We start from the raw sequence: 11,930 nt of genomic DNA, 5'->3' as shown, positions 1-11,930 counted from the left end.
TGACAGTTTTTTAAACAGTATACACGCTACCCAAAGAACATTTATTCCGTTTAGAGAAATAGAAATAATCCAAAATGGATGAACAATAGGCTCAAACATGCTTTTGAGCAGAAAGAAATTTATAGGCCTATCAAAAGAGGTGAAGGCCATCTTAATGATCAATTAACTCACATTAAGATGGAGATTAAAAAGAGATAAGAAAAGCTAACCGGAACTATGAAATTAAAGTGACAAATGATTCGAAAATTAACCTGAGGGACTGATTACCTCAAACTCCTCTTCTTATACCTTCCTGCTTTGTATAGGACTGATGAAGTCACTGTGTGGCGAAACGTTTCTTCAGTAAAGATTCCCATATGTTGCACAAGTGTCTCAATTCTTCAACTTGTCGGTTTTCCAAACCAATTATCACATAACATAATGAAGATAACAGCAGGCAACATGTCTGTCATGTCACCTGCAAGATGACATTTCTGGACGAGAAGAGTTATATAAAATTTCACTGTCTTCCACGATAGTTCAGGTCTAACTACTCATAACATTACCAGCTGCAATAAGACCACTTCACACATTAACTCACTGTATACATTGTTTTACTATTCATTGGTACTGATGCTGGTGAGAACTTCTTGATTCCAAAAAAAGGCAGCTACCATTTCTTAACATTGGTCTGACACCATTGTCTTCCGATCCCCAAGTGTTGTGCGACGCTAACCTTCTTTGAAGCTTCCCAAACAACAAGACAATAACAACAACAATAATAATAATAATAATAATAATAATAATAATAATAATAAATGTGATAAATGGTTTCGAAAACCTGCAAGTTGAAGTTATCGGTTTTCAAAACCATTTATCACATCTGTCAGACAATATAACGTCATGGGATCTTGATACAAGGAATTCTTGAATACTTGTCCAACCTTTGGACAAAGACCTACTTACACTAGTGGATGGTTCCACTGTGACCCCGCCTCCTCCTGCTTCCACTCACCTGACTACAGTATATAAGCTACTTCTAAGACATTATACTCTACTTTCTACAAGACTGATGGACTGAACAAATCGATTCCCATCTGTTGCAAAATGTCTCAATCTTCAATAATAATAATAATAATAATAATAATAATAATAATAATAATAATAATAATAATAATAATAATAATAATAATAATAATAATAATAATAATACTTAACTGATTCTCTCTCCCAGCAGGAAGAAATAGTTGAAGAAGCAGCGGAGGATGTTGTTGTGGTGGTTATTGGTGGTGGTGCTGGTGGCGCCCCTGGACGCTCAGGTCAAGTTCCCGGGTGAGTTAACATTGAGGATCATACTGGTGGTGTCTGGTTCTTTGAGTGTCTTCTGATCTTTCATTCATATGATGACTTGTTAAGCGGTTCCACTGGCCTGCTTTGATTGTTTACTGGCGAGTGTAACTAGACTGATGATAGCCCCCGTCTTCACTCACGGCAGTAGACATTCTCGTTTTTATTTATGGAGGGCGAGTGTGTATGTGGCAGTGTCAAAGATTAAGTTAAAATTGGTTCGGATTTTTAACCCGACGGGTTAGTCAACCAAGATAACACGGGTAAGAAATGGTATGGTGATACCGACATGATGTGGAAAAAAGACACTTATGATGAAAATTAGACACATGTGCAACATCTGGGTATCTTTACTGTAGACGTTTCGCTAACCAGTGGGTTGTTCAATGTAAATTCAAAGACATACTTGGAAGATATTAAAACTATATACAAAAGATGAGGAAATCAGTCCCTCAGCCATGGAGTTGGGGAGAAGAGAGCAGTAGTCGTGAAGAATCAGTCTTCACGGCTACGTTGCTCCTCACACCAGCGACACACAAACATCTACAGTAAACATAACCAGATGTTGTAACAGTCTTATTTTTATCTTGCCAGTATTGTATATCATTCATGTACAACAAGACACTTATGTACAGTTCAGGACATTTATTAAAGAAAACGTTTCGCATCGAGTGGCTTGTTCAGTCCTAATATAGGGATAACTAAGAAAACGAGTATAGGGATGTTATTGAGAATCCGTCTGGACTCAAGGTCCTGCATATATAAATTGGCTAATACTGCACTAAGGGGTGAGCCCATGGCTAACCCGAGGAATTGTTTATACTTGTTGTCTTCCAAACTAAAGCAGTTATAACAAACACAGGATACTACCCACTCTGGAGGCCGCTGTAACATGATGGTAGCAGGTCCTTCTCTACCTAAACTAACCCGTCTCACCACAGTTCAAATTCAAATTCAAATTCAAAGTTTATTCTCTATAAGGATTACAATGCTGAGTTTACAGAAATTTGGTTATTGTGTGGTTTACATGTAGTAAAATTGTGATTACAGAGTGTACCACTAGAACGCTTAGCATGGCTAGGCATTTCGGGCAGACTTAGTTTTATTCTTAATTGTAAAATATTACAAATTATGAGGTAAGTTGGTATTATGGCTAAGTGACTAAATACTAGTTTGTGAGTTTAGCAATGTGAATGCTTTTGTTTTGGCACAGTACATAGTTTCAGTATTGGAGTATCACAGGATTCATTATTTTAAGATTGAGATTAATATTTCTGTTTATGGTTAAATGAGTGAGTGAGTGTAAGTGTGAACCACCAGGTGGTATTCGTGTAGTTAGTTGACGGGGTGTATCAGGGAGATAAGATGTTTTCTAATGGTAGTTTTGAAGGTGATGAATGTGTCTGCAGTTCTAGAGTTCTCAGGTAGGGTATTCCAGATTTTAGGGCCTTTGGCATACATTGAATTTTTGTAAAGGTTTAGTCGGACACGGGGAATGTCGTAGAGATGTTTGTGTCTGGTGTTATGCCTGTGGGTTCTGTCACAACTATCAAGAAAGCGTTTTAGGTCAAGGTTGATATTAGAGTTTAAGGCCCTGTAGATGTAGATTGCACAGTAGTAAGTGTGGATGTACTGAACTGGGAGTAAGTTTAGGTCTATGAAGAGTGGGGGGGTGTGTTGCCAGGGATGGGATTTAGTGATTATTCTTACTGCAGCTTTTTGTTGGGTTATTATTGGCTTTAGGTGTGTTGCTGCAGTTGATCCCCAAGCACAAATAGCATAGGTGAGGTATGGATAAATAAGTGAGTGGTATAGTGTGAGAAGGGCATTTTGCGGCACGTAGTATCGTATCTTGGAGAGGACCCCAACCGTTTTGGATACTTTTTTGGTTATATGCTGGATATGGGTGCTGAAATTCAGGTTGTTGTCAAGGTATAAGCCTAGGAATTTGCCCCCATTATTTCTGGTAATTAGAGTGTTGTCAATCTTAATGTTAATTTGTGCATCTCCTGCTCTGCTACCAAACATAATATAGTAGGTTTTGTCAGTGTTAAGCGTAAGTTTATTGGCTGTCATCCAAGTCGATATTTTAATCAGCTCCTCATTCACAATGGTGTTGAGGGTGGCAAGATTAGGGTGAGAGATGACATAAGTCGTGTCATCAGCAAAGAGAATGGGTTTCAGGTGTTGGGATACGTTTGGAAGGTCATTGATGTATATGAGGAAGAGCAGGGGACCAAGGACACTTCCCTGCGGAACTCCTGTATCAAGTGGCCGTGTTGCTGATGCTGTGTCTTTAATGGTGACGTACTGATACCTATTAGTAATGTAAGATTTGAAATAAGCAAGCGCATGGCCTCTTATACCGTAATGATCAAGTTTGTGGAGTAGGATGTCGTGGTCTACTGTGTCAAAAGCTTTTCTTAGGTCAATAAAAATTCCTAGTGGATATTCCTTATTTTCCAATGCTGTGTAAAGCAGATCTAGCATTTTTATGATTGCATCATTAGTGCTTTTATTTTTCCTGAATCCAAATTGGCAGGGGTTGAGTATGTTTTGAGCCATTGTAAATGAATACAGTCTCCTGTGCACGAGTTTCTCAAAGATTTTGGATAGCAATGGTAAGTTAGATATTGGCCTATAGTTGTTTAAGTCTGTAGGGTCACCACCTTTATGTATTGGTGTAACCCTTGCCATCTTGAGTAGTTTCAGGAAGGTGCTAGTCTCTAGTGACTTGTTAAAAAGTAATGAAATAGCATGCGAAAGGACATGGGGTGCTCGCTTGTACAGTAATGGTGGGACGTGAGACAGATTCCCCGAGTTATTTTTAAGTGACTTTATAATCTCAGTGACTTCCGTGGGCTCAGTTGGTGCAAGATAGAAGGAATTAGGGAAATTCCCATCTAGGTAGTCCCCGGCATGGGCATTGGTATGTGGGATTTTACTGGCGAGATTAGATCCTATGGTTGAGAAGAAGTTGTTTATCTTGTTAGCTGTGTCAGTGGGATGTAGTGGTGTTTCATTAGGTTTAGTTAGAACAATATTCTTGGTTTTTCTCAGTTTGTGGGTCCCTAGAATCTGAGAGAGTGTTTTCCAGGTCTTTTTTATATCTCCTCTAGTGTCTGTGAATCTACTGGAGTAGTATAGTTGTTTGGCTTTCTTTATTACTTTGGTGAGAGCTGATGAATAGTGTTTAAGAATATCTTTGTGTATTAAGCCCTGTCTATATTGCTTTTCATATTGGTGTTTCTTGTCAATGGATTTCAGAATGGTGCTGGTTAGCCATGGGCAACCAAGCCGTTTGTTTGTGATCTGTTTTGTTTTTATAGGACAATGTTTGTTGTATAGTCTAAGTAATTTGTTAAGATAAATGCCTGTCCAGTCATCAATACCATTGGCCTTGGAGAATTCTGTAGGCCAATCAACAGTCTCTAGGTCAGCTGTGAACTTCCTTACTGAGGCCTCGTCATGGAGTCTAAATGAGACTTTGTTGTATTCAAGTGGTGGTTTACTAATGTTTGTCAGGAGGAAGGTAGGGTAGTGGTCTGTAGTGCTATCTGTGATTATCCCTGATTTAAGGGGGGCTAGTATATTGGTCCATATGTGGTCTATTATGGTTGCACTTGTCTCAGTGAGCCTGGTTGGTTTAGTTATTGTTGGTATGAGAAGTGTGTTGTTCATATTGTTGATGAAATCAGTTACAGGCTGATCATCTAGTAAGCCAAGGTTGATGTTGAAGTCTCCAGCTAAGAGAAGGTGGTGCTTATTCATTTGTCTGTTTGTTATTAGTGACTTTAATTTCTCACTGAAATTTGGGATGTTTGTGTGAGGTATCCGGTAAATGGCACCGATTGTTATAGGCGTCTTAAGGTTTTTTACAGTAAAATTAGCAAAAATGTATTCCCCATATTCATCACTAAAGCAAGTGGTGCTAAGACAAGATAATTGGTTAGAGTAATAGATTGCAATACCACCCCCAACTTGGTTTGGTCTGCAGTTGTGAATTGCTGTGTATCCTGGTAGAGGGTAGATATCTATTGTGTCCTGCTTAAGCCAGGTCTCAGTAAGAATAATGCATGAGAAGGGTGTCTTTAGTGATTCAAGGAGTGCTAGGAGGTCATCATAGTGTTTGCTTAAGGACCTGATGTTGTAGTTAAGTACTGATAGACTTTTAGCATTGTTTAGGATAGTGGTGGCTTGTGATGCTGTGTAATAAAGGCAGTTGCTTTCCAATAGGTTTTGATTGGGTGTCAGATTATGGAGGTTTAGATCAGGGTCAACGTGATCAATCATCTTCTAGGTTTAAGTTATGGTTATTTATATCCTGAGTTGTGTGTTGAGTTCTAGTACTGATATCTGTAGTGGTAGGAAGTTTGGACAAGTATATAGCTAGAGTATTTTGGTCATGTAGGGTATAGTCACTACTACACATAATGAAGTTGATGTTGTCTATGTGTTGTGCTGGAATGAACTAAAGTACAACTAGGTATAAACTAGTAATATAAAAATACAAATTAAAAATAGAACAAGACTCTCACTTACAAAAGCCTTCGACAAGTGTGACCATGGCGTAATAGCGCACAAAATGCGCGCTAAAGGAATAACAGGAAAAGTCCACGCACACATTCCACCTGACTCTGTTCTGCTCCCATTTTTCCTCATCCTCATACTTGTTTTAGGACTGAAGAAGCCACTCGTGGGGCGAAAAACAATATGTTTGAGAAATTTCCTTTAATAAAATGTACCTGAACTGTACAGGATAAAGGACCATTGTCAATTTTAGAAAAATGACAGGATGGATAATGAGAACCTTCAAAACTAGGGAGGCCAAGCCCATGATGACACTCTTCAGGTCACTTGTTCTATCTAGGCTGGAATATTGCTGCACTCTAACAGCACCTTTCAAGGCAGGTGAAATTGCCGACCTAGAAAATGTACAGAGAACTTTCACGGCGCGCATAACGGAGATAAAACACCTCAATTACTGGGAGCGCTTGAGGTTTCTAAACCTGTATTCCCTGGAACGCAGGAGGGAGAGATACATGATTATATACACCTGGAAAATCCTAGAGGGACTAGTACCGAACTTGCACACGAAAATCACTCACTACGAAAGCAAAAGACTTGGCAGACGATACCATCCCCCCAATGAAAAGCAGGGGTGTCACTAGCACGTTAAGAGACCATACAATAAGTGTCAGGGGCCCGAGACTGTTCAACTGCCTCCCAGCACACATAAGGGGGATTACCAACAGACCCCTGGCAGTCTTCAAGCTGGCACTGGACAAGCACCTAAAGTCAGTTCCTGATCAGCCGGGCTGTGGCTCGTACGTTGGTTTGCGTGCAGCCAGCAGCAACAGCCTGGTTGATCAGGCGCTGATCCACCAGGAGGCCTGGTCACAGACCGGGCCGCGGGGGCGTTGACCCCCGAAACTCTCTCCAGGTAAACTCCAGGTACTACCACTACTACCCACGCCACATTCCACCTGACTCCTGCCATTTTATATACTTGTTTTAGGACTGAAGAAGCCACTCGTGGCGAAACGTTTCCTTTAATAAATGTCCTGAACTGTACATAATTGTCTTTTTCCACATAACACGGGTAGCCTGTGGTGTGGAAAATTAAATTTACTTGGATGAATCTCATTAGATACATACCAGTAAATGGTAACAAAGATAATTATTCTTTATCAAAGTTATAGAGACAAGTAGGAATTTTAGGACACTTAGGTCGCAAAAAATGTCCCCCCTCGATTCCTACTACAATCTCTATCTCCACAAGTCACTCTGGACCTATATTAATTTCAAATGAAATATACATCACCAGGAATTCTGGTAAAACATTAATATAAATATGTGGACTGTATATTAAATTTAAAAAATGAATACATATACATTGAAGGAGAATTTATCTCAATACCACTCACCAATTAGTCTGGAGATTACGGTGTGTCATACACAAAACCCCCTGCCTAAAATATGAGGAAAATACTGGCCAGAATTTCAACATAAATAGACATCACTCAGCTGTGGTAATATCCTGTTTTCATCTAATTACGGAGTCCTGTCCAGTCGCCTAATTCTCAAGTTCTGCAGGACTGCAATTCCAAAAATTTCGGCTCCTATTTGAGAGGTTTTAAGCCCAATATAACCTCTAGAGCGACGAAAATTCTTCCGATTTTCAATAACTTTTCTCTTGGTCAGTTCAAAACAATGGAGACTCTCCCCCAGTGATGCTCACCAGTTTCGCTGGTTCTTTATTTATTTACAAATTAATTTTTATTACCTACAATATATTCCATCAATTTACATACAAAAAACACTGTATTTTCGGAAAATATACAGTATTTTCCACACGTGGTCTGGTAGGCAACGCTCTTGCTTCACAGGTTGAGTGTCCGTGGTTCGATCCCCGGCAAGGGTGGAAACATTGGGCGTGTTTCCTTACACCTGTTGTCTCCGTTCACCTAGCAAACAAGTAGATATCTGGGTGTTAGTCGACTGGTGTGGGTCGCATCCTGGGGAACAAAATTGAGAACTCCAATGGAAATAAAAAACAGAAAGTCCCTCTATGACCCACTGCCTTTTTTGGTTTATCCTGGGTGGCTAACACTCCAGGATTAAAAAATCGAACAAGATCGCATCTTATGATAAATAGCATCTGCCACTTCTCCGACCATTGTATGAGTCTAGTCAGATCCTCGGCCAAGTTTGGTGTCATCAGCAAATTTGTTTATGTCGCTATTTATTCCCTCTACCATATAATTTATGTAAATTGTGAACAACAAGGAGTCCAACGTGACCTCTCCTCCATTTTTTCACCTAATTCCAATGTCTTTAAGAAATCGAATTCTGTAGATTTGTTCAAACTCAGATCTTAGCAAAATGGCATCTGCAATATACATTTGTTCTAAATTACATTTAATCTTGCTTCTTGTCTCAGTCACCAGTGAAGATGTAAACAGGTTGTCCTTGAACTTATGTGATGCCAAGAATACTTGAGTTGTGTTGCTTCACCACCAAAGAAAAATTGGTTTTTCCAATATATTTTTGGTTTGGGTTTCCTCTGAATATTTTTTTTATTTTATAATTTCATTTTTTACATTTGAATTCTCAAACTTTATTTTCATGCTGAAGGGGGTTGACGGGAGTGATATAATGGTTAGGAAAAATTTTCTCTGAAGAGGCTTAATAATATGCCAGGCTCCCACCACGAGTCATACTCGTTCAAATTTGAACGTTTCCTGGTGCTACACAGTGACAGTGTTGCCTGACGTGTCACTGACAGGAAACATTCAGAAATTGAAGTGTGTTATTGTGTAAAGGAATAATCGTAATAACATAAGAGTAGGAAATGGTTTTGAAGAAGTTACAATAATCTTACAAATAACACCAAACTCTCCTTCCTTAGTGCTTTGTTATGGAGAGTTATGCAGATGCTAAGTTATTTATATTGATAAGATTTCTTTTCGTCTCACTTTTATAATTTAAAAACAATCCAAATTTTAAAATACTTTACATACCTTCCAATGACTTTTTTTTTTTTACATAAAAAGATAATTTAGCTGATATTTCGACAGTCAGACAGAATTTTAGATCAAGCTTCGGTTTGCCACTCTGTGTGTTTTGGAAGAGGTTATAATACATTTTTTAAATGAGAGTAAATTCGTCTTTTGAGATGGTTTCCAGTAGGAAGAAATTAACATACCTGCCAAGTAAGACTATTTTTAAAGTGTGTATAAAATGTTCGTCACAACTTGTACTTCGTTAAAAATTTGCAGTCACTTTCGTTGATACCATGAATTAATCAGCTTTCATAATATATATATATATATATATATATATATATATATATATATATATATATATATATATATATATATATATATATATATATATCCTAGGTAGTAGGTTGGTAAACAGCAACCGCCCAGGGAGGTACTACCATCCTGCCAAGTGAGTGTACAACGAAAGCCTGTAATTGTTTTACATGATGGTAGGATTGCTGGTGTCTTTTGTCTGTCTCATAAACATGCAAGGTTTCAGGTACGTCTTGCTACTACTACTTACACTTAGGTCACACTACACATACAAGTACAAGCATATATATACACACCCCTCTGGGCTTTCTTCTATTTTGTTTCTAGTTCTTGTTCTTGTTTATTTCCTCTTACCTCCAGGGGGAAGTGGAACAGAATTCTTCCTCCGTAAGCCATGCGTGTTGTAAGAGGCGACTAAAATGCCAGGAGCAAGGGGCTAGTAACCCCTTCTCCTGTATATATTACTAAATTTGAAAGGAGAAACTTTCGTTTTTCCATTTGGGCCACCCCGCCTCGGTGGGATACGGCCGGTGTGTTGAAAGAAAAGATATATATATATATATATATATATATATATATATATATATATATATATATATATATATATATATATATATATATATATACATACGTACATACAGTATATAAGACGTATATGTAGCAGTGGAAAAAAATATTTGTTCCTATTTTTCTGTACCAGGAAGCAGGCCAGGAAGCAGGCCAGGAAGCAGGCCAGGAAGCAGACCACCAGCTCAACAAGGTGGCTGTAACTGCGTGTTCCTTGTGCGCTGCGCTCTATACCTTGACCAGGTATGTACTCACCTAGTAACATGTGTGTGTGTGTGTGTCGTGCCGAATAGGTAAAGCTTGCAATTTTGGCTTAAACAGCAACGCTCTTCTTGCCGAATAAGGCAAGATTGGGCTAAATTAATTTGCGCTTGTTATAATAAGGTTATGTAAGTTTTCTAAGGTTCTTTTAGTACATAATTATTAATTTTTACATTAACGTAAATTAATCTTTAAACGTATAAGAGAAAATTTTAGAAATGACTTAATTTTAAATTCGGCACGATATATGTATATATAAATATATATGTATGTATATATGTGTGTGTGTACTCACCTAATTGTACTCACCTAATTGTGGTTGCAGGGGTCGAGACTCAGCTCCTGGCCCCGCCTCTTCACTGATCGCTACTGGATCCTCTCTCTCTCTGCTTCCTGAGCTTTGTCATACCTCTTCTTAAAACTATGTATGGTTCCTGCCTCCACTACTTCACTTGCTAGGCTATTCCACTTGCTGACAACTCTATGACTGAAGAAATACTTCCTAACGTCCCTGTGACTCGTCTGAGTCTTCAGCTTCCAGTTGTGACCCCTTGTCCCTGTGTCCCCTCTCTGGAACATCCTATCTCTGTCCACCTTGTCTATTCCCCGCAGTATCTTGTATGTCGTTATCATGTCTCCCCTGACCCTTCTGTCCTCCAGTGTCGTCAGTCCGATTTCCCTTAACCTTGTTGTGTGTGTGTGTGTGTGTGTGTGTGTGTGTGTGTGTGTGTACACTGAATATAATTTAATAATAAAGTTGCAGATATCGTAGAAATGCACCAAATAACAATCAGAAAAAATAAGCGTATATAATGAGAGTGCCGAAAATATCTAGCCAAAACAAGACTCCCAACAAAGGATTCAGGCTAGTTAAATTAAAATTTAGAAAGAATAGCAAAGTATTGTTTTGACACCAGATTTGAAGATGAGTTAAACTGCCAAGTAGCGTCACTGAGGGGAGCATATATGATCACCTTCAAAAATATTTTATAGTGACATGGGTGGGTGTGCCTGGTTGTGGACACGACCTACTTAGGACACGGGAGCAAATAATGAGACATTTACGGCTTGATAAATTAAGGTAGAGCGAAATATAGCTGTAGTAAATGTGTCCTTTTACCTGTAATTTTTCTAGTATTTACGGAGAACCTCTCTAGTATAGGTCAGTAGGTTTAATACAGTGTTTCTTTCTTATTATATTCTTATTCAGATCCAGCAAGGCTGTGACCTGGGTGGTGGTGTTGCAGGGGTCTGCTGCCCTGTGTCTGCTGCTGCCGCTGGTAAGCCCACATTTGCTTGTAAACAACCTTTAAGTACATTCAGAGTACTGCATGACGACTTTCATTCTTCACCTAGGTATGTCTGACATGTGCATGGTTTTATTTATTTTACTCCTGTAAAGGTGCTAAACCCATTAAAGATATCCGACACTAAAATTTTTACACGAGGATATAGTAAAGTCATTTAAACCGAACACAGTGTGCTCGGGTTTATGGAGACACAAATGAAGATTCTTATTTGTGACTTGATAGAACCTGTTGTGTGGACTGTGAAAACAGTTTTCCAGTTTTAAGGAAACTGCAAAAAACGTTTCGTTAACCAGTGGCTTCCTCAGTCCAATACAGAGAAGAATGGTTGAAAATAAGGACTTTGAGGTTATCAGTCCACCATCCTGAGGGACTGATTACGTTTCCACTGTAAAGATACCTAAGTGTTACACAAGTTTCTAAATTATCATTCTGTCGGTTCTCTGAATCATTTATTTATTTGTGTAGTTACCATAGTGTCGCTGTCTCATACCATTACCTACCATCTGCTTAAAACAGTGGCAACAAAAATAACATTACATTCATGGGGATTGTTAAAACCTTATGGGTCATACAGCACCGGGGAAATGGGAGGCAGTCAGAATGTATTCAGAGAAAGAAAATACAGATGTAATTTTTAAGATCAAGA

General features: G+C 38.7%; 1 protein-coding gene across 6 annotated transcripts in view; it reads left to right on the top strand.

Annotated features, from left to right (window-relative positions):
- LOC128685123 (salivary peroxidase/catechol oxidase) overlaps window positions 1–11,930 on the top strand; it is a 40,942-nt gene that overhangs the window by 2,828 nt on the left and 26,184 nt on the right. The window contains exons 2-4 of one of the 6 annotated variants that reach the window (XM_053771646.2): window positions 1,214–1,311; window positions 9,871–9,956; window positions 11,185–11,254. In XM_053771646.2, coding sequence (XP_053627621.1) covers window positions 1,245–1,311; window positions 9,871–9,956; window positions 11,185–11,254 — 223 coding nt within the window. In that variant the 5' untranslated portion in view covers window positions 1,214–1,244. Of the gene's footprint in view, window positions 1–1,213; window positions 1,312–9,846; window positions 9,957–11,184; window positions 11,255–11,930 lie in introns of all 6 variants that reach the window. The other 5 variants (XM_070102080.1, XM_070102071.1, XM_070102077.1 and 2 more) reach the window with 5 other exon arrangements.

The sequence above is a fragment of the Cherax quadricarinatus genome, chromosome 5 (assembly GCF_038502225.1).
Source record: "Cherax quadricarinatus isolate ZL_2023a chromosome 5, ASM3850222v1, whole genome shotgun sequence".
Taxonomy (NCBI): Eukaryota; Metazoa; Arthropoda; class Malacostraca; order Decapoda; family Parastacidae; genus Cherax; species Cherax quadricarinatus.
The sequence above is the reverse complement of the archived record's forward strand: the minus strand, read 5'-3'. Positions and strand labels throughout refer to the sequence as shown.